We start from the raw sequence: 22,900 nt of genomic DNA, 5'->3' as shown, positions 1-22,900 counted from the left end.
CCTTTCTCCGTCAGAGAAACAGCATAACAGTTAAGCAAAAAACCTCTCATATCTGAGGCGCCAGACTCCTCAGCTCCAGTCTCCTGCAGCATCATACACCCAAGCTGAGCAGTACTCTGGCAAATAATAAATAATAAAGAAAGCCTGCTCATCTACCATCCATCTTTCTGTCTGTCTGTCTGTCAGTCAGCATTCCTCTAGCCCATTCCATTGTCCTAATGGAGTGCTTGAAACAGAAGGCATGTTGGCACTTTCTCTTTGAGGGCACCTGCTAGGAAGAGGCTCCCATGCCAGGCTCACATCCCCTGATGATGGGATTTGTTCCTGAATCCACCCTCAGGTTTTAGTCTCCAGGGACGAGACTTTTTCACTAATAACAAGGAGATTCCTGACTTGGAGGCCTGAGCCGAGAAATCTGATCCCAGCTTCCAGGCAGGCCCCTGAAACAAGACACAGCACATCCTAGAGCTGCTGGTCCTTACACACAGGAGAAGATGACCAAGACCCAGGTGAGATTTTTTCCTCTAAGACTCATGTATTCATGCAGCTGTTGAGAGTGTTGGCCTGCATTCCTTGGCTCCTGGTTCTGTCCCCGGGACAGTGTGTCCCTGAGTGTCTTCTGTGGTTGACCTAGTTGTGAACCTGTGTTTGCTTTTCTTGACAGTTGTAATAAGAGAAACATAGATGACATAGTTTGTACTGTCTCTCACCAAAGACCATCAGGCTTTTCAGATGAACTAAACATTGTGTTGCTCTTAGCTATCAAGACATTCTCTTGCTCTCTCGCTGTCTCTCTTACAGAGACAGGAATCGAGAGGGAAGGGGCAGATAGGGAGAGAGACCAGAATGTCACTCCCCACTCAGTTAAAAAAAAATTTTTTTTCTTTTCTCTGAGAATAGCTTAGAGTAGAGACAGAGACAGTGTCCTCTTTACAACTTAGAAATCACAAGGCCAAACATCAAGCCAGTCAGCTGTGCTTGTTTCGGTGTTCACATTTTTGATTTCTCGTGACACATGACTCACTTTGGGAGCTGACACTTCAAGGAAGTGGAAGTGTTTGCACCAAAAGTGGCGTTTTCCCTTTCCCTTTTTTTGTTTTTGGTGCCCCACACCCACCCAGCATAGAGAATGTACTTGGCACTGAGCTCTCCAACCAGGCTCTTTTTTAAAAACTGAACCGCCTTAGAATGGTTTGGTATGTGCGGCCTGTATGTGTACATCTATAATGGCAGGCACCTCTAAATACGGAGCTGTTAGGAGAGACAGCGGAGAGGAGAGGTGAGGGAGGAGAGTGACCAGGGCACTGGTGAGCGCTGGCATTCGATGGCACCGTGGCCGCGTTTGGCTCCGTAGGATGCAGGTTGGTGCTCCGACATGCTGACCTGCCTCCCAACTCCTGAAATCGGATGGTAGTGTATGTGGGTCATTCTGCATGCATGGTCCCGCTTGAGGACTTGTGCTTCTTTTCAAGGAAACTCCTTAAAGGTCACTAGTCCTTCGGGGCCAGATGGTGGCGCACCTGGCTAAGCGCTCACATTACGGTGCACAAAGATCTAGGTTCAAGCCCCCAGTCCCCTTCTGCAGAGGGAAAGCTTCACAAATGGTGGAGCCGGTCTGCAGGTGTCTCTGGCTCCCTCTCTACCTCAGTTTCTCTCTGTCTCTAGCCAAAAAAGGAAAAAAAAAAAAAAAAAAGGATGATTAGTACTGCTATCCGTATATCACCTCATGGCTTTGTTTATTCATTTCTTTTTACCATTATACTCCCCAGTTCTAGTTTGTGATGGTCCTGGGGGTTGAACCTGGGACCTCCAAGCTTCAGGCAGAACCATGATGCTGTCTCCCCAGCTCCACACACACCTCACAGATTGAGTGTTGGCTGATTGTTGAATCTCACATAGAGGTGATGTACCCTAGCCTTGTCTGCTTCTGATGACTTAGATTATTGATGGTTTTTTAAATTATTATTATTTATTTTCCCTTTTGTTGCCCTTGTTTTTTACTGTTGTAGTTATTGTTGTAATTGATGTCGTTACTGTTGGATAGGACAGAGAGAAATGGTGAGAGGAGGGGAAGACAGGGGGAGAGAAAGACAGACACCTGCAGACCTGCTTCACCGCTTGTGAAGCGACCCCCCTGCAAGTGGGGAGCCGGGGGCTGGAACTGGGATCCTTACCCATCCTTGCACTTTGTGCCATGTGTGATTAACCCACTGTGCTACCACCCACTCCCGCAAATTGTTTTATGTCTACAGATGTTATTCTGGTGCCCTTTTGGACTGGAGGAATGACTTCGGTAGTTTTCCGTGGTGCTGTGCTGTGAATGTCTGTCTTCCTGCCAAGTTCTTATGTTTACACCTTACCCTCCAGGAAAGCTGCATTAGGGGCTGAGCTGTATGGGTGCTTATGCTATGAGAGTGTGTTTGGGAATGGGGCTAGCATTTTTGTAGAAGACCATTCACCAGTGATCCCTGCGTCCCCCACTGTGTGAGGACACAGTTAGAATGTGCTCAGATCCAGGAAGTGTGCCTTCCCCAAACATGACCCTGCTGCTGCCTTCCCAACCCACACAACTGTCAGAATGAAATCTCTGCTGTTCACTGATTTTTAAAAATTGTATTTTAGTTTTAAATATTAAAAAAAATATTTATATGCTATTTATTGGATAGAGACAGAAATTGAGAAGGAAAGGGGGAGAGAGAAAGAGACACCAACCACTGGGTATATTGTATACATATATTCACAAGCATGGGGCAATTATATAACTCAAAGTAAAAGTGCATAATATCCCTTTATAGAAGACCTAGGGAGTTCAGCAGTAGCACAGCGGGTTAAGCGCACGTGGTGCAAAGCCCAAGGACCAGAGTATGGATCCCGGTTCGAGCCCCTGGCTCTCCACCTGCAGGGGAGTTGCTTCACAGGCGGTGAAGCAGGTCTGCAGGTGTTTATCTTTCTCTTCCTCTGTCTTCTCCTCGTCTCTCCATTTCTCTCTGTCCTATCCAACAACAACGGCATCAATAATAACAATAAAGCAACAGGGGCAACAAAAGGAAACAAATATTAAATTAAAAACAAGTTTCTAAAAAGAAAAAGACTTAGACCTAATAAGCCTAGAATCCTTATAGAAGTACCTAAAGAAAGTATCATATTTTTCTAATGGATCAGACTTAGATCAAATTAGCTTGTCAATCTAGCAGAAAAGCCCAAAGAAAGCAGATCCCAAAACCCTAATTCTGGTTGGGAACAACAAATGCCACTCAGTGCTTAAACAACTGGGAGAAAGTCCGAGGTCATCAGATAAAGAGAGGACCTCAAAAGCTGGATGAGAGCAAGAGACTTGGCTCACTTAAAAATGTCCTTTTTGTTCAATATCACACCACCCCATCCTTTTGGGCCCAAGTCAGGGACTCCTGGGATTCCCACACAAATCCGATGGTCTGGACCTCTAATGGACGCCTCTCTGCACCACCACTGCTCACTTCCATCAGGAGCGTCATCGCAAGCTCTCTTGTGGGCCTTTCCAGGACCTTGCCCTCACCATAAGGAGTAGGGGTTGGGGGGATAGCCCTAGTCTCCGAAGGGAGGCTGAGGTATCCTGCCCTGCCACTCAAGGAAGCCTGGTCCTGAAATGAGTGCAGCCTGCGGTGCTCCCAGCTGTGACCATGAGCCATGAGCTCAGACCAACAGGGACTCAGGAACACAGGCTCCTGTGTTAAACATACATTTCTATAGGCCCTGGGTCGGGCAGGTGGGATACAGCTAATTTTATTCATAGATTATTTTTCAAGAATGAGAGTTACTCTCTACCTTAATCCAACTTTCTACCCCCCCCCTTTTTTTTTTTTTAACTCTGACACTGTTTTCTCAGACAATATTCTTGTCCAACTCTGTTAGCTATCAAACTCAAGCAAAAAAAACCTACGATAGTCATAGGCCCCAAGGAACATGCCCAGAATGGACTTCCTGGCTTCTTTCCAACCTAAGCTTCCTATTCTCATCTGCTCTGTTCCTACTTTTTGTTTCCTATTCATTAATCATTTTTGTCCCACTTTGTATCTTGCCACTTTTCAGCCACCAAGTTGCAGATGCTACCATGACTCCGTCCAGACTTCCCAGGGCAGACACCCTCACCAGTGTGTCCTGGAACCTCACCTCCCTGGAGCCCTGCCTCACTAGGGAAAGACAGAAACAGGCTAGGGGTGTGTATCCACCTGCCAACACTCATGTCCAGTGGAGAAGCATTTACAGAAGCAGGACCTGCTACCTTCTACACCCCAGAAACAATTTTGATCCATACTCCCAGAGGGGGAGAAATGGAAGGGGGAAGATGACCACAGGCCTCTGAGCTCCAACTCCACCAGGAACTAGAGAGGAGGAAAAATGGAGGTGTATGTGTGACTTGGAGAGAAAGAGAAATGGGATATATATACACAAATATAGACAGATAGTTGTAGAAATAATAGTGAACCCATATCTGCAACTTGGGGAGAACTGCTGTAGTTTCCAGTGGAGGGAGTGGGGATCCAGAGCTCAGGTGGTGGGAATGGTGTGGAGTTGTACCCATTATCTTGTAAATGTTGTAAATATCAAATCACTGTCTATGTGATTAAGAGAGAGGGGAGGGAGCGGGAGACCTATAGCACTGCACAGCTCATGAAGCCCCCCTGTAGGTGGAGACAGGAGGCTTGAACCTGGGTCCTTGCACCTGGTAACCTGTGAGCTTAATTGGGTGCTTGCTTTTTATTTTTTTCATTTTTTAAAAAGAATGACTCCCTTTTGTTGCACTTGTTTTATTGTTGTAGTTATTGTTGTTGTTGGATAGGACAGAGAGAGATGCAGAGAGGAGGGGAAGACAGAGGGGGAGAGAAAGACAGACACCTGCAGACCTGCTTCACCGCTTGTAAAGCAACTCCCCTGCAGGTGGGGAACCGGGGGCTCGAACCTTACACTTTGTGCCACGTGCGCTTAACCCGCTGCGCCACCGCCCGGCTCCCAATTAGGTGCTTTCACCCAAGTTCGCCCACCCAAGATTTATTTATTTATTTTATTTATTATGAAAGAGAGAGAGGGAAAGGGGGGGACCAGACCACTGCTCAGTTCTTGTTTAACTGGACCTAGGAACTCTGGGGTCTCCGGCATATAAATTGGTGCTGTCATGTTGTTGTGTGCCGCGGAGAAGAGAGAGAGGAGGTCCGGAGCAAAGAGGGAACACAAATCTTTATTTGCGCTGGCGCCTCAAAATTGGGTGCTAGAGAAGCAGGTTGGGCCACGTGGAGGTAGTGAAAATGGCCACCTCACGCAGTAGCCTTTCCTGCGTCTGAACACCGAAGTGAAGCACAGGCAAGAGAGCTAGGTGCGGAAGAAGAAGGGCTTTTATAGGAGCAGCTTTCTCGAGAATGGGAAGGGGGAGGAGTAACCATAGCACTCCAGGATAAGATGATAACTCTCGTGAGAATGGGAAGGGGGAGGAGTAACCATAGCACTCCAGGATAGGATAATAACTCGTGAGAATGGGAAGGGGGAGGAGTAACCATAGCACTCCAGGATAGGATAATAACTCTAGTGGGAAGGGGGAGGAGTGACCATAGCACTCTAGGATAGGATAATAACTCTCGTGAGAATGGGAGGGGGGAGGAGTAACCATAGCACTCCAGGATAGGATAATAACTCTCGTGAGAATGGGAAGGGGGAGGAGTGACCAAAGCACTCCAAATATCGCAGGGATATAGACAATGCCCTGAAGGCACAACATGGTGAAACAGGCACTCGGAGAATGTGCGGGAACTAGCAGTAGCCTGAGGGGACAGCATGGCAGATGTGACTGCATCGGCACAATTTCCCAGCACTGTCACAGGCTGCGCTGCTCCCCCCAGCCCATGTCTGCTGTTTACAAGCCAGGTAACGTGGTTCTAGAAACCTGCCTGGACTGGGACCCAGGATTCTCCTGGATATGCTCTAGTCGGAGAGCTAGGCACTCCCTCTCACGAGGGAGACAGACGGTCCTGCCCCTGTTCTCCACACCCTGGGTGTCATCTCAGCGCGTGGCATGTGTCCTCACAGGGACCGCTGTCATTCGAGGACGTGGCCGTGGACTTCAGCAGGGAGGAGTGGCAGTTGCTGAGCCCGTCTCAGAAGGCCCTGTACAGGGACACCATGCTGGAGACCCACAGCAACCTCGTGTCCGTGGGTAAGGGCGACACATCCCTTCCTTTGCTTTCTCACTCAGTGAAATCTGTAGGCTTCCTGAAGTGTTTCCCGGCTTGGACTTGAAGCATCGTAGCTGACCAGACTTTGTTTCCCATGGCCTCGACTGTATGCTTTCCATTCCCCAGTAAAAGATTTTGACCTGCTGGTTTGTAAAGGGTATTGCCCTAGACTGGAGGTACGGCACTGCTGGTGACAGACCCGACTTTGACGCCCAAGGACAGGAGATCCCTGGCCCCAGAAGTAGCCCTCTTGTACAGTGCGGTCCTTTGCCGTTTATACAGGCCAGGTCCGAGCCCAGCACCCACCGCGTTGCAGGAGACTTGAGTGCTGTGGTCTCTCACTCTTTGTCTCAAAAACAAACAAACAAAAAAACACAACTTGGCCTGGTCCGGGAGGTGGCGCAGTGATAAAGCTTTAGACTCTCAAGCATAAGGTCTCAAGTTCAATCCCCGGCAGCACATGTGCCAGAGTGATGTCTGGTTCTGTCTCTATCCTCCTATCTTTCTCATAAATAAAAATAAAATCTTTAAAAAAAAAAAAAGGGGGAGTCTGGCAGTAGCGCAGCGGGTTAAGCGCACGTGGCGCAAAGCACAAGGACGGGGGGAAGGATCCTGGTTCGAGCCCCCTGCTCCCCACCTTCAGGGGAGTCGCTTCACAGGCGGTGAAGCAGGTCTGCAGGTGTCTGTTTTTCTCTCCCCCTCTCTGTCTTCCCCTCCTCTCTCCATTTCTCTCTGTCCTATCCAACAACGACGACATCAATAATAACTACAACAATAAAACAACAAGGGCAACAAAAGGAAATAAATACATATTAAAAAAAAACTTGGCAGTCCCAAGTTCAGTCCCTGACCACCAGCTGAGCAGTGCCCTTATTTCTACGCTGCCACCCCCAATCTTTGATTAAAGTGACTATCAGAGGGGCTTCTCTCTCTGACGAGATTGAGTAAGAGGGCTCCTCTATTTATTTTTCTCTTGGCCTAACATGTAAATGTTCTCAATTTTCCTGAATAAAGTGTGAAATTCCTATAGAAAATTTAAAAGATTTATGAAGAATAAAAGATTTATAAAAAAAATAAAGTGGGGGCTGGCAGTGGTGCACCGGGTTAAGTGCACCTAGAATAAAGCATAAGGACCCCAATTCGAGCTTCCAGCTCCCCACCTGCAGGGGGGTCACTTCACAAGGGGTGAAGCAGGTCTGCAGGTATCTCTCTCCCTCTCTATCTCCCCTTCCTCTCTCAGTTTCTCTCTGTCCTACCCAATACAATGGAAAAAAGGAGCAGTGGATTTGTCGGGCCAGCACTGAGCCCCAGCAATAACCCTGGAGGCAATAAATAATCAATAAAGTAAATGAGTGTTTAAGAACATGATGCCACCCTTGAAATAGTACTTTGTCCGACTCTAGAGTTCCCCAAGCTGACACATCAGGTGCCAAGTCTTCACCCATCTTCCCTTCACAGGCTGTCAGGCTGCCAAGCCAGATTCCCTCCTGTGGTTGGAGAAAGGAGAACCACTGTGGATGGTGAAGGGAGCCGCCAAGTGTCAGAGCTGTGCAGGTGAGTGAGTGGGTGAAAGCCAGGGCAGTGGGGGATGGACACTGTCCTCTCTCAGCCTTTAGTGCTCAGGACTGTCTGTTAACGTAGGAAAAGAGAAGTGCAGCCCGGGAGGCGGGTGCATTCGACTCGAGCATGAGGACCTGACTTTGATTCCTGGCCTCACATGTGCCGGATTGACGCTTTCTGGTTGACTATCTCCCTCTCATAAATGGATAAATAAGTGGCGGGGTAGATAGCATAACGGTTACGCAAAGACACTCTCATGCCTGAGGCTCTGAAGCCCCAGGTTCAATTCTCTGTACCACCATAAGCCAGAGCTGAGCAGTGCTTATAATAATAAAGAAAGAAAAATGTAATAATAAATAAAAAATAAAAGGCCAAGGAGATAGAATAATGGTTACATAAAAAGATACTGTACCAGTTCCTCTGTAGGTTATCAGCAGGATGATTGTTTTCACTCGGTTGTGTGAAACATGCCACCTTACTACGACCTTGGCACACTACTCGTCTGATGTGAAAGAAAAAAAAAAGATTTTGTGCCTGAGACTCTGACGTTCAGTCCCTAGCACTGTAAGCCAGAGCTGAGCAGGGCTCTGGTCTCACTTGTTACCTGTATCTCTCTAGTTAAAATAATTTAAATTTATTTATTTATTTATTTATTTGAGAGAGAAAGAGAGAGAGAAGGAGGTAGAGAGAGGCACAAGAAGGAAGAAGTCTCCAACCACTTCTCTCATTTTTTGCTCTTTGCTTCCTGAGATTTTGGGTGTTTTCTTCTGCTTGATTCTTTTTCCTTTTTTTTTTTTTTTTAGACAAATATTTTTACTTCCTTTGTGTACATTATGCCTAGTAATAGTAATGGAGTGAGTTGGTTGTAGCATAGAGGTGGCTTGTTGGCTTAGTGTGGTTTGGTTTAGAATTTCATGTATTTATTGGGTAGAGACTGAAACCGAGAGGGCAGAGGAGACAGACTTGGTGAGAGGGAGCGGCCTGCAGCCCTGCTTCACTGCTTGGGAGGCTTCCTCCCTGTGCAGGTGGGGGCCAGGGAATTGAACCCGGGGTCTGTGTGCCTTGTGACATGTTTGCTCTACTGAGTACACTGCCCTCTGGCCCCCATTCACTTGATTCTTATATTAAAAGTTGATTGATTTTCAAGTCACAGGCTTTCTCTTTTCTGGTGGAGTCTCCCACTTGACCCCTTGATACTGGCATTCCACTCGCACTTGAAAGATGCTGCCAGCTACACCCATTTCTGTGTATTGGGGACGCGTGTGGGCTCCCCTGTCTGCAAATACCGAGCTCCAGGAGCTGGGTGTTCCTTAAAACAGACACGCGCGTGCGCACACACACACACAGACACAAACTTTGGGTAGAGACAAAGAGAAATCGAGAGGGGTAGAGAGAGTGACAGAGGCAAGCATCTTCAGTACTGTTGCAGCAGTCTTAAATCCCACCCACACCCCACCCCTGTGGGGGCCAGGGTCTCGAACCCGGCCCTGATGCCTGAGATCTCTGCACTCTCTACCAGTTGCAGCACCACCCGACCCCTGGATTGGCTGCTGCTGTGTCCGTGCTCGCTGACAGATCATATCTCCGGTTACTGTGGCCTGCCTGCTTCCAGGAGTGGGCGCTTCCTTTTTACAGAGCCAGGCCATTGAGCTCCACTTATTTTTTTTTAAATATATTTTTTATTGTATTTATTTATTGGCTAGAGACAGACAGAAATCAAGAGGGAGAAGGGAAGATAGAGGCACACCTGCGGCACTGTTGCGCCACTCACAAAGCACCCCCCCACACACAGGTGGGGACCTAGGCCTCAAACCCAGGTCCTTGTGCACTGTAACGTGTGCTCAACTGGTACAAACTTGTTATACTAAAAAATAACCTCTTGCCAATATTTTTCTTTTTGCTCTGTCCTTCCTTACCACTTTTTTGTGAAATCCTAGCATAGCTCATCACACTGAATGGGATGTTATAAATCTCCTGGGGGGGGGGGCGGGTGTCAGGCAGTGGTGCCCCTCGTCGCACACATTACAGACCGTGCATAGGGACCTGGGTTCTGGCCCCTGCACTGTACCTGCAGGGGAGAAGCTTCATGAGTGGTGAAACAGGGCAGTAGCTGCCTGCCCCCCCTCCACTCACCTTCCCCTCTCAGTTTCTCTCTGTCTTTACTCAAAGAAACAAAGAGATCACCCCCTAGAAATGCTGGTGTCTTACTGCCTCTCTAGAGGCTAGTGACTAGTCTTCCATGCAATCTTTCTTCCATATTTTTTGCCCCCAGGGTTATCGCTGGGGCTCTGTGCCTGCACTACGAATCCACTGCTCCTGTGGCCATTTTTTTTTTTTTTGTGGTGTGCGGCGGGGGATAGGACAGAGAGGAACTGAGAGGAGAGGGGGAGAGAACTACACCTGGAACATGAAAACCCGTCGGGCATAAACGTGCTTACCCAGGAACTCCGAGTGCTGCTGCTCTGACTGGAGGGATTTTTGCCTTATTCGATCACGGTGAAAGATGTGGAGAAAGCAGGCAGTGACATTACCAGAGAGAGAGTGGTATCCGAGAAGGAGGGGTGGAGGGTACGGAGAGAAAGGGGAAAGGAGGCACATCGCATCTGAAAACCCCAAATAAGAATCTCACCAATGGGGCCTGGGTGGTGGCACACCGGGTTGAGTGCTTGTTATAATGCACAGGGACCCGGGTTCAAGCCCCCAGCTCCTACCTGCAGGGGAGACAGACAGGTGAAGTAGGTCTGCAGGTGTTTCTCTCCTGTCTCCCCTCCCCTCTCAATTTCTGTCTCTATCCAGTAAAGAAATGTCCCAGTGATGGTGTCAGAGGTTTGGAAGATGATTGCCTTTTGGATGCAGAATGCCTTAGAGAAACCATCAGTAGGAGAGAATGGCTACCATTACCTTGATTTATTTTCTGAACGATTTGGGGGCCAGGCAGTGTTGTACCTGGTTGAGTGCACACATTAATGATCCAGGTTCAAGTCCTGGTCCCCACCTGCAGGGAGGGAAGCTGCATGAGTGATGAAGCAGGGCTGTGGGTATCTCTTGTTTCTTTCCCTCTACCTCCCGCTCCCCCTCTCAATTTCTTTTTCTGTGTCTGTCCAATAACAAATAAATTAAAAAATATTTTTTTAAAAAAATATATATTTTTTCCCTTCATGTGAGAGAGTTTCAAATAAGGGTGAGCCCTGGAAAGAAACTGGGAATCTCAGGCATTTGAACTTTATACTCTGTGAGTTGAGCTATTTTCCTGCACTGTACTCAGACTTTTTTTCCTTTTTGTTTTTTTATTGCCATATTAAAAGTTGATTCATCTTCAAGTCGCAAGCTTTCTCTTTTCTGGTGGAGTCTCCCACTTGACCCCTTGATACTGACATTCCACTCGCACTTGAAAGATGCTGCCAGCTACACCTATTTCTATGTACTGGGGACATGTATGGGCTCCCCTGTCTGCAAATACCGAGCTCCAGGAGTTGGGTGTTCCTTTAAACACACACACATACTCTCTCTCTCTCTCCCTCTTGCTCTCTCTCTCTCTCTTTGGTGGATCCCTCTTGCTCTCTCTTTCTCTCTCTCTCTTTGGTGGATCCATACTGCTGGCAATTAGGGACGTGTGTGGGTTCCCCTGTCTGCAAATACTGAGCTCCAGGAGTTGGGTGTTCCTTTAAACACACACACTCACTCTTTCTCTCTCTCCCTCTCTCTGTTTAGTGGATCCATACTGCTGGCAATTAGGGACGTGTGTGAGTTCCCCTGTCTGCAAATACCGAGCTCTAGGAGTTGGGTGTTCCTTTAAACACACACACACATTCTCTCTCTCTCTCTCTCTCCCTCTTGCTCTCTCTCTCTCTCTGTCTTTGGTGGATCCATACTGCTGGCAATTAGGGACATGTGTGGGTTCCCCTATCTGCAAATACCGATCTCCAGGAGTTGGGTGTTCCTTTAAACTCTCTCTCTCTCTCTCTCTCTCTCTGTTTAGTGGATCCATACTGCTGGCAATTAGGGACGTGTGTGGGTTCCCCGTCTGCAAATACCGATCTTCAGGAGCTGGGTGTTCCTTTAAACTAACTAACTCTCTCTCTGTCTCTCTCTCTGTCTCTCTCTCTCTCTCTCTCTTACTTTGGCGGATACATACTGCTGGGACTTGATGCCAGCACTATGGATCCACCACCCCAGCAACTATTTCTTTTATTTTTTTTCCTTTCTTTCTGTTTTATTGGATAAGAGAGATTTTGAGAGGGGAGGAGGAGATAGAAATGGACAGAGAAAGCTAGACACCTGCAGACCTGCTTCACCACTTCTGAAACAATCCCCCCTGCAGGTTGAGCTGGGGGCTCGAACCCAGGATCTTCCTCATGGTAACTTGCAATCAACCAGGTGTGCCACTGCCCAGCTCCCTATCCTTATATTTTCAAGGGAGGAAATGACAATTTCACTATAACTTCCTTCTGAAATATTTACTCAAGACTTTTTCTTTTTTCTTTCTTTTTTTTTACCAGAGCCCTGCTCAGCTCTGATTTATGGTGGTGTGGGGGATTGAACCTGGGACCTTGGAGCTTCAGGCATAAAAGTCTCTGTATAACTTTTATACTGTCTCCCTCCCACCCCCAACCTTGATGTCTTTATTTGATGCTCACTGTTTGTATCCCATGGGCAGATTTTCTCCATTCTCTAGACCTCTGCTATCCAGAAAAGTTCTTCACTCCTTCCTCAAGTTGCTGTTCGCACTGAAACCTCAATGTTTATGACTTCCTGCTAAACATCTTTTTTTTTTTTTTTTTTTTGCCATGTACTCTCACTTCCTGACTTTTTTTGACTCAGTACTCTCCAAATAAGTCTTTGATAGGAAACAGTTTTCTGAGTTCACAAATGGAGGGAGGTCAGGCAGTGGCACTCCTAGTTAAGTGCACACATCACAGTACATTTAAGGACCTGGGTTCAAGCCCCCAGTACCCACCTATGGGGGTAAGCTTCACTCTCAGTGGAGCAGTGCTGTAGGTGTCTCTGTCTCGCTCCCTCTCTCCTCTTCTCAATTTCTATGTCTACCACATTAAAAAAAAAAAAAAAAGATTAGAGGGAAATGTCGTAATTGTAATCTTTAAAAAAGGTTATGTGGGGGGGGTCAGGTGGTGGTGTACCCATTAGAGCTTGCATATTACGGTGCACAAGGATGGCTTTCCGCTTCCTGCCCCGCCTCCAGTAGGAAGCTTCATGAGCAGTGAAGCAGGTCTGCAGGAGTCTCTTTCAAGCTCCTCCTTCACCCTCAACTTCTTTTACAAATCCACTGCTCCCAGTGGCCTTTTTTTTCCATTTTATTTTCCTCCTTTTATTTTTTAATTTAACAGCACAGAGAGAAATTGAGAGGGAGATAGAAAGATAGACACCTGCAGACTGCAGTCGGGCAGTAGCGCACAGCAGGTTAAGTGCAAGTGGTGCAAAGCACAAGGACCAGCGTAAGGATCCCGGTTCGAGCCCTCGGATCCCCACCTGCAGGGGAGTCGTTTCATAGGCGGTGAAGCAGGTCTGCAAGTGTTTGTCTTTCTCTCCCCCTCTGCCTTCCCCTCCTCTCTCCATTTCTCTCTGTCCTATCCAACAATGATGACATCAGTAACAACAACAATAACGACAACAATAAAGCAACAAGGGCAACAAAAGGAAATAAATATTTTTTTTAAAGTAAGCACATCTTTAAAAAAACTGCTTTGTGACACAACAAATGTTGCTTGTTTGTTGTGACAAGTATTTATGCCATAATATTGAAGACATTATCAGTGTGATAGCTGATAGACATGCACACAGGGTAATGATCATGTGAAAATCACCAGGTCACCACCCCACCCCCCTGTCGCCGTGAATTGCATCATGCTGTTAGCAGAGGCCCCAGAATACTCAGCATGAATGTTTCCTGACTCTTGCTGCATTTTTGTTTACTTGCTTATTTTTACTGCCAGGAATATCGAGGGGGCTCAGTGCTTACAGGTCTCCACTACACCATGTGCTCACTCTCTCTCTCTCTCTCTCTAGATAGTGAAAGACTTGAAGAAGTAGGGAGAAGAAAGAGTTACTGCAGCACGTGCTCTGCAAGTGGTCACTGGGGGCTTGAACCTGACTCCTCATATGTGGTAGCCTAAGTTCTCTAGAAGGACAGCCACCAGCCAGCCCCTTGTCTGTATTTTTTTTTTTCCTAGAATGGCTGTTAATTTCTTTTAAAAAATATTTTATTTAAACAACAAGGGCAACAAAAAGGGAAAAAATAGCCTCCAGGAGCAGCGGATTCGTAGCGCAGGCACCGAATAACCCTGGAGGGAAAAAAAAAAAGTATTTTAGGGGCCAGGAGGTGGCACACCTGGTTAAATGCATAAATTACAGTGCACAAGGGCCTGGATCCAAGCCCCTGATCCCCACCTTTAGGGGGAAGCTTCACAAGTGGTGAAGCGGGACTGCAGGTGTCTCTCTACCTCCTGCTCCCCTCTCAGTTTTTCTCTGTCTCTGTAAATAATAAATATTTTGATTTTATTTTTTAAAAAATATTTTATTTATTAATGAGAAAGATAGGAGAGAGAAAGAACCAGACATCACTCTGGCTGACATGTGCTGCCAGGGATTGAACTCAGGACCTCATGCTTGAGTGTCCAGTGCTTTATCCACTGCACCACTTCCCGGGCCACAATAGAAAAAATTTTTTAATTTTATTTTAATAAGAGAGAGCAGAAAAATAAAAAGACCAGAGCCCTGCTGCGCCCTGGCTGATAGTGGTGCTAGAGACTGAACATGGGACGTCAGAGCTTCAGTTATGAAAGTCCTTTCCATAACCATTATTCTCTCTTCATCCCCAGACTGGTTTTTAAATATTACATTAACATTTAATTTATTTATTGAATAGAGACAGAAAGTAGGGGAGGGAGACAGAGTGAGAGAGAAAGTGGAACACCCGCAGCACTGCTTCACCATTTGTGAGACTTCCCCCCTGCAGTTGGGGAGCTGGGGCTTGAACCTGGCCCTTGTACGTGGTGATGTGTGCACTCAGCCAGACGCGTCTCCATTTAGTTTTAAAGAATGAAGGGAGTCAGGCGGTAGTGCAGCAGGTTAAGCGCACATGGCGTGAAGCGCAAGGACCCGGCGTAAGGATCCCGGTTTGAGCCCTGGCTCCCCACCTACAGAGGGGTCGCTTCACAGGCGGTGAAGCAGGTCTGCAGGTGTCTGTCTCTCTCCCCCTCTCTGTCTTCCCCTCCTCTCTCCATTTCTCTCTGTCCTATCCAATAACGACATCAATAATAACAACGATAATAACTATGACAACAATGAAAACAAGGGCAACAGAAAGGAAAATAAATATCTTTTTGAAAAAGAGTGAAATACACAAAGGGGGGGAGGGGAGAGGGAGACCTCCCAGACCAGAGAGACACTAGAGTCCTGCTCAGCTCTGACTGTGTGCTGGGGCTTGAATTTGGCACCTCAGAGCCTCAGACAGGAAAGTATTTTGCAAAACCATTATACTGTGTCCTCAGCACGTTTTTTTGTTTTAATTCTATATGAAAAAAAAAAACACTAAATAAAAGAAATACTGATAAGTATGTCTATTTTCTCCTCTCATTTTTATCTTCTCCTTTTCTGTCTCCACTCCCATTCTTTCATCTTTCCTTAACACACACAGTTTTTGTGAACTTGCTACCCTGAATATTTATGTGTAGGAGGTAAGTCTGGGTGGTGCATCTAGCTGAGCAGACACATCACCACTCGCACAGACCTCAGTTCAATCTCTTAGCCTCATCTTCAGGGTGGAAGCTTCATCAACAGTGAAGTAGGGCTGCAGGTGTGTGTGTGTGTCTCCCTGTCTCTCCTCTCAATTACTCAATTACTCTCTTGTCTCTATTTTTTAAAATTTTTTTGATTATTTATTGGGTAGAGACAGTCAGAAATCGAGATGGAGGGGAGTGGTAGAGAGAGAGAGAGAGACACCTGCAGCCCTGCTTCACCACTCTCAAAGCTTTCCCCATGCAGGTGGGGACTGGGGCCCGAACATGGGTCCTTGAGCACTGTAACATGTGCGCTCAGCTAGGTGCACCACCCAGCCCTTACTCTCTGTCTCTATCCAAATAAAGGGAAGAAAAAAAATAAAAAGAAGGTAATTCTTTTTCCATATATATTAGACAGAGACAGAGGATTTGAGAGGGGTGGGAGAGTTAGAGAAAGAAAGACAGCTATACCACTGCTTCACCATTTGTGAAGCGTCCCCCTGGGGACCAGAGTCTTGAACCTGAACCTGGGTCCTTGTGTCCTGTTATGTGTGTGCACTCAACCAGGTGCATTACCACCTTAGCCACATCTTTTTATTTTGGATAGAGACAGAGTGATTGAGAGGGAAGAGGGAGAGGGAGAGGGAGAGAGAACCTGCAGTACTATTTCACCTCTTATGAAGCTGCCCCCTGCGGGTGGGGACCAGGGGCTTGAACTCCTGACCTTGCACACTGTGTTTGTGCCCAACCAGGTGCACCGCCACCCAGCCTCAAAAGGTAATAGTCCGCTAGTTATCAAAATCCGAGAGTTATATAAGATTATAATCTGTAGAGATCACATGTATTTTACTGATTTTTTCATTATTGGGGGATTAATGTTTTATAGTCAACAGTAAATACAGTGGTTTGTATATGCATAGCATTTCCCAATTTTCTACATAACAATACAATGCCCACAAGGTCCTCTGACATCATGTTCCAGGACTGGAACCCTCGCCCTCTACCCCCAAGTCTTTTTGGTGCAGTACACACTGATTTTTAAAAAAAAAATATTTATTTACTTATTTTCCCTTTGGTTGCCCTTGCTTTTTATTGTTGTGGTTATTGTTGTTGTTGGATAGGACAGAGAGAAATGGAGAGAGGAGGGGAAGACAGAGAGGGGGAGAGAAAGACAGACACCTGCAGACCTGCTTCACCGCCTGTGAAGCGACTCCCCTGCAGGCGGGGAGCCGGGGGCTCAAACCAGGATCTTTAAGCCGGTCCTTGTGCTTCACGCCATGTGCACTTAACCCGCTGCGCTACTGCCTGACTCTCCTGATTCTATTTTTAATAGGCTTTATTTCTTTGTTTGAATGAAAGGTGCAGAGAGAGACACCGACAGAGCACTGCTCAGGTCTGGCTTATGATGAGAGTCCTTTGCATCATCATCATGCTGCCTCCCCAGCCCATTTTATTGGTTCTTTCACTAACTTTAAATTTATTTATTTATTTTTATTTATTGGATAGACACATCCAGAAATCAAGAGGGAAGGGGGGTGGATATAGAGAGGGAGAGAGAAAGAGACAACTGCAGCTCTACGTTACCACTCACAAAGCTTTCCCCCTGTAGGTGAGGACCTGGGGCTCGAACCCAGTTCCTTGGGCACTGTAGCACATGTGCTCAACCAGCTGTGCCACCACCCGACCCCAGTTTTTTTTTAATAGTACATGGAGGTGAGGTGGGGAGGGGAAACCATCTACAATTGCTGTTTCCCGTTATGAAGCTTATTTTTCTGTGAATAAGTTTTCTCCCTGAAGCTAGAGCTCACTAATTATGACTCCTCTCCTTTAGGAAGGACATCAGATGGTTGCAAGGACTGTTCAGCGAATGCTTGTGGCCCAGAGAAGGCTACTCCTCCGAGACCTGAGGCAAAAAGATTTCACGAGTGCGGTGATTGTCGGAGACTGTTTCCCAGTAAGCCGAAGCTCATGCTCCATCAGCAAACGCACACAGAAAAGAGGACTTTCACGTGTAAGCAGTGTCAAGAAGCCTTCATCACAAAGTCAGCCCTTGTCTGTCACCAGCAGACATGTCATAAAGAGGGAAAGTTGTACAGATGCAACAAGTGTGGGAAAGCTTTTCCTTTCAAGTCGTCTTTCACTTTACACCAGAAAACTCATTCAAGAGAGAGACCTTTCAAATGCACAGTATGTGAGAAAGCCTTCAAGACAAAAGCTCATCTCACTGCACATCACGGAACTCACACAGGAGAGAGACCGTATGAATGCCTTGTCTGTAACAAGACCTTCTCACAAAATATACATCTCATTATTCACCAGCGAACTCACACAGGCGAGAAACCATATAAGTGCTCCCACTGTGGGAAAGCCTTCACCACGAAAGGCTACCTCACAGTCCATCAGAGGACTCACACAGGTGAGAAGCCGTACGACTGCCACACTTGTCAAAAAGCCTTCTCCAGTAAGTCACAGCTCATGGTTCATCACCGAACACACACAGGAGAGAGACCATATCAGTGTTCTTACTGTAGCAAAGCCTGCACCACCAAGATACATCTCGTAGTCCACCAGCGATCTCATACAGGAGAAAAACCTTATGGGTGCAGCGAGTGCCACAGATCTTTTGCTGCCAAGTCAATACTCATGTCTCACAAGCAAAATTGTCACGAACTAGGGAAGATCTATAGGTGCACAGTATGTGGGAGGGCCTTTTCTTGCAAGTCCAAGCTCACTGTCCACACGATGATTCACTCAGAAGACAGACCCTTCAAATGCACTGCGTGTGACAAAGCCTTCAAGACCAAGTCAATCCTCATTGAACATCAGAGAACTCACACAGAAGAGAGGCCGTATGAATGCCTGGTTTGTCACAAAGCCTTCAAGAGAAAGTACGAACTCATGAGTCATCTGCAAACTCATACAGGAGAGAAACCATATAAATGCCCTCAGTGTGGGAAAGGGTTCTCCTCGAAAGGTTATCTTGTATTTCATCAGCTAATTCACACAGGAGAAAAACCATACGAATGCCCTGTCTGCCATAAATTCTTCTCAAGAAAGTCTGGCCTCATGATTCACCAGCGAAGCCATACAGGAGAGAAACCATACAAATGCTCTCAGTGTGAGAAGGCCTACATCACAAAGTCACATCTCAGGGTCCATCAGCGAACACATACGGGAGAAAGGCCGTTTGAGTGCCTTATCTGTAACAGAGGCTTTATAAGAAAGTGTCATCTTACAATTCATGAGCGAACGCACACGAGGGAGAAACCATATAAGTGCTCTCTGTGTCAGAAAGCCTTTGCCACGAATGCATGTCTCACAATTCACCATCGGACGCACACAGGAGAGAAACCATTTGGATGCTGTTATTGTGAGAAAGCCTTCACTTCGAAGGCGGCGCTCACCCTTCATCACCGAACTCACACAGGAGAGAAGCCATATGAATGCCTCCTTTGTCACAAAGCCTTCTCAAGGAAGTGTCAGCTCGTATGTCATCAGCAAACCCATGCAAGAAAAAGACGTAAGAAAGCCCTTCTTGAGAAAAAGACTTCACCACTCAGAGAGACCTCAGATTCATAAGGAAATCTTGGGAAAGAAATCATATTTGAATGCTATTAAAGCCTCCGTTACAGAGACGACAGTGCTCACCTGTCAGCAAACTTGTCATGATGAGGGAAAGAGTGTAGGTCCAACAAATGTAAAACACATTTTTGTTTTCAGTCAAGACTTACTTCACGTCAGTTGACTTAGCCAGGAGAAAGACCTCTCAGATGTGCAGCATGTTCATCCTAGAGTTTACACAGAATCAGCTGCACAAAGAGAAGGAAAGTGTCAGCATTCATAGTTGAACTCACCTGGGATGGGCTGCATGAATCACACAATGCCTTTGCTACAAAGGCAGCAGTCCTGGATCAGAAGAAGGCATTCATATCCAGAGGAAATCCTAGGAATATACATGGGAAAACATTCCTGCAAGTTAAGACTCACTTGGCATCAGATGTCTCAGGCAAGAGTGAGAGCTTTCCAGTGAACTGTATGTTCAAAGCTTTCAAGTCTAGACTCTTCCAACCACACATCAGAAAAGTCGTGAGAGAAATCATGTGAGTGGCCTACATGTTACATGACCTTCTCCACTAACGCACATCTCAAAGATGTCAGCAAGTTCTCATAGGATAAAAACCAAAATCTCTAGTTGAGAATGATTTTCCCAAAAGGCACTTCTCAGAAGTCTTTGATGAACTCATTACACAGGAGAGATCTGAATGTAATGGGTATTAAAAACTATATTTAAAAAAAAATCCTTTCTTACGTCTCACCAGTGATTTACAGAATTGTCAGGCAAAAGCAAAATCTTAGGGATGTTATCGTTGGACGAGTTACTTTTCCCAAGAAGTCAGTTCTCATTAAGCTTCAGAAACCCACTCGTGAGAAACCTTCCAAATGGTGTATTTGGGAAAGCTTTCAGAACTGAACTCTCTGAACAACAGACATTTCATACAAGAGAGAAGCATTTGTGTTCTGATTTTAAGTACTTACTGGTCAGTTTTCATCTGTCACAGGAAACTGACAGGAGAAAGGCCCTGAGTGTCATGGATATTGCAAAGTCTGCTACATTAAGTCAGTTCTTTTTAATCTTCAACAGATTCGGCATAGCGCGAGCAAAAAAAAAAATCCTTCTTATATTTGACTTTTTACCAGAGTACTTATCAGCACTTGCTTATGGTGATGCAGGGCATTGAACCTGGGGCTCAAACCCTGAAGCACAAGAGTCTCTTTGCATAATCATTATGCTCTCTACCCTGGCCCATGCCAAAAAAAAAAAATTCTTTATGTACTAAGTGGCCCAGGGGAAATGAAAATGCTTTACAAAAGAGAGGGGAAAAAAAAGACCTGTTCATGAAGAAGAGACAATGCCAGGAATGTTTTGGTCATAGTCCTGTATAACTGCATAGTAAAACCTTCTAGCTGCTGTGAGAGTGATTAGGCTTCCATCTGATGGTATGTCCTCTTCCATCACAGGTATCTCAGAAGAAAGCAGAACTCTTTAGTGATTTATGAGCCAGGGTGAATAGAAAGAGCGGCAGAGACAATGGAGCACTGCTCTGTTCTGCATGTGCAGTGCTGGAGATCAAAGCTGAGCCCAGGCATCAAGTCCTGGACTTTACCACTGACTCATCTCCCCAGAAGAGAAACGCTTGAGTTCAGTGATTTACAGGAGAACTTAGTTCTGTATCTCAGGCACAGGCTATTCATTTAGAAGATACTACACATCTGGATGCAGTGAAAGTTGAGGATGATTTTAAGTTATTTTGGTGTACATCAGCGGGTCTATTCACTAGAGAGATGCAGGGAAACCACACACACACAAAAAATGACATCAAACGCCAGCAAAATCATAGTAGGTAAAACCTTTTGGAACCATGACCATGGCAACTTGAAAATGACATAAATAGGGTGGTTAACGAGAAAGCCAGTGGATACCATTAATGCCTGACTTTGGTCGCATAACTCACTGCACAAAGTAATGCCATCCAATGGCCACGTCTGTCTAGAAAGTTTTATTTACAATGTAGGATGCTTAAATTGCACACTAACTCACATAACAGAGAAAGCTTGTAATCAGACAAGGGTTCAAAACTAAAAAAAAAAGGCATAATTATAGCCCATAAGGTGACCATGTTATTTCATTGACATGGTCTGAAATCCCAGTGATGATGTGGCTGAATTGTTGCTCCTGCTATCAAACTTGCAACTTTTCTCTAGGGATCTTGAGAAGTAGTGTGTGACATTTGTCATTTTAACCATGTTAACAGTATAATTCAGGGTATTAAATGGATTTAAAAAAAATTCAGTTAGTGATTTAATAATGATTAACAAGCTTGTAAGATAACGGATACAATTCACACAGTTCCATGTCCCATCCCTTTTGTTGGAAGCTTCCTTATTCTTTATACTTCTGGGAGTATGGACCAGAATTCTCTATGGGTTGCAGAAGGTGGAAGGTCTGGCTTCTGTAATCCAGGGTGTTAAGTGGATTTTTAATATTTATTTATTTATTGGATAAAGACAGAGAAATTGAGAGTGGCGGGGGAGGGAGAGAGGCAGAGAAACAGCTGAAGCTCTACTTCACCGCTCATGAAACTTTTCCCCTGCAGGTGGGAACCTGGGGTTTGAACCTTTAGGTGGACCACCACCTGGCACCCCCACCCGCTTTTTCTTTTTTAATCACAGCACTGATGGGCTCTAGTTTATGGTGGTGATGGGCATGGAACCTAAAGCTTCAGGCAGGAACGTCTTTTGCAGGACCATTATGCAGTCATCCCAGCTCTTTGAGTGGATTCATAGTTTTGTTACCATCACGTCCATTTCCAGAAGTTTTTTTTTTTTTTTTTTTATCATCCCACACAAGTAGAATCACTTCATATTTGTCCTTTTAAGTAACGCACTGGCGTGATGTCCTCAAGAAATCAGAAACCTCTTCTACTTCAGCCAGCTTTGTACATTCTATGGACTGTGCCGACAGTCATCGAGAAGGCTTTCCATGATCACGGGGAACTGTTAGCATCATCATAGCATTAGAAAGGGAGACAGGGCTCATCCATACAGATTTTATGAATGCAGTGAATGAAACAGAAGCATCAGTCACAAATAATAAACTTTTGTTTTTCGTGGATCTATTTCTTCATATCTAACCATGTTTGGAAGTGTAATATATGTCACAGCCTATGGGCTGTTATTTGCCCTGAGTTTTCTGTGTCATGGTGATTTTAGAGCTGATTAGGTAAAGTTAGGAGCTTTTTCTGTAATGGTTTAACATATATGTTACATACAAAGTACTCTAAAGAGTACTCTACCAGTGTTCCACATTTTCACTGTGAAAATTCAATGACTTTGGATATATGAAAAACATCAGGAACCACCAGGTACTGGTACAATAGTGGCAGTGGGTTGGCAGGGGTTCTGTTGTAGTGTGTGTACCACATAACATGGACTTTATGTGTTTGATATTACACGAAGAAACGGAGGAATGAATTCTCAAAAGATAAGAGTTTATTGAGTAATATATTCTAGTAGAAAATAGAAATGCCCTATTTCTTTATGAGTATGATGTTCTGTAATTATAACGTAATTGTAATATGTAACTTCTTAGTAAAGCTTAAAGAATTATACATTTGCTGCTTTTATTGTCCTTTGTCATATCTCTGCCAACGGTAGTGAGCCATATGTGAAGAGAGTTGCAAGTGCAGTAAAGACAGCATATGTGGCACTGGGGAGACAGCATAATGGTTATGCAAAGACAATCTCCTGCCTGAGGCTTTAAAGTCTCAGGTTCAACTCCCCGCACCACCATAAGCCAGAGCTGAGCAGTGCTCTGGTAAACTAAATAAATTATAAAATAGA

At 45.6% G+C, this 22,900-nt stretch overlaps 1 protein-coding gene and 1 pseudogene across 6 annotated transcripts; both read left to right on the top strand.

The window, feature by feature from the left end:
- Positions 1–318: 318 nt before the first annotated feature.
- LOC103127273 (zinc finger protein 268-like) lies at positions 319–22,668 on the top strand. 6 transcript variants are annotated; one of them, XM_060176667.1, is made up of 5 exons: positions 319–509; positions 6,058–6,184; positions 7,607–7,757; positions 12,085–12,121; positions 17,331–18,198. In XM_060176667.1, the coding sequence occupies exons 1-5, from the start codon at positions 495–497 to the stop codon at positions 18,060–18,062; spliced, it is 1,062 nt and encodes a 353-aa protein (XP_060032650.1). In that variant the 5' UTR covers positions 319–494; the 3' UTR covers positions 18,063–18,198. The 6 variants fall into 6 exon arrangements, with proteins under 6 accessions (XP_060032650.1, XP_060032661.1, XP_060032656.1 ...); XM_060176678.1 differs by having other exon boundaries at positions 7,662–7,757; positions 17,331–17,414; XM_060176673.1 differs by lacking the exon at positions 12,085–12,121 and having other exon boundaries at positions 17,331–17,539.
- LOC132537423 (small nucleolar RNA U13) lies at positions 8,178–8,271 on the top strand (annotated as a pseudogene).
- Positions 22,669–22,900: the final 232 nt, after the last annotated feature.

This window comes from Erinaceus europaeus, chromosome 2, assembly GCF_950295315.1.
Source record: "Erinaceus europaeus chromosome 2, mEriEur2.1, whole genome shotgun sequence".
In the NCBI taxonomy this organism is placed as follows: domain Eukaryota; kingdom Metazoa; phylum Chordata; class Mammalia; order Eulipotyphla; family Erinaceidae; genus Erinaceus; species Erinaceus europaeus.
Note: the sequence above shows the minus strand (reverse complement) of the source record. Positions and strands in the feature narration are given on the sequence as shown.

Bases quoted from the DNA above. Each gene is read 5' to 3' on its own strand.
- LOC103127273 (XM_016194809.2), top strand. The intron at 6,185-7,661 runs GTAAGGGCGACA...TTCCCTTCACAG, and splicing joins CAGCAACCTCGTGTCCGTGG to GCTGTCAGGCTGCCAAGCCA. The intron at 7,758-17,330 runs GTGAGTGAGTGG...CCTCTCCTTTAG, and splicing joins CAAGTGTCAGAGCTGTGCAG to GAAGGACATCAGATGGTTGC.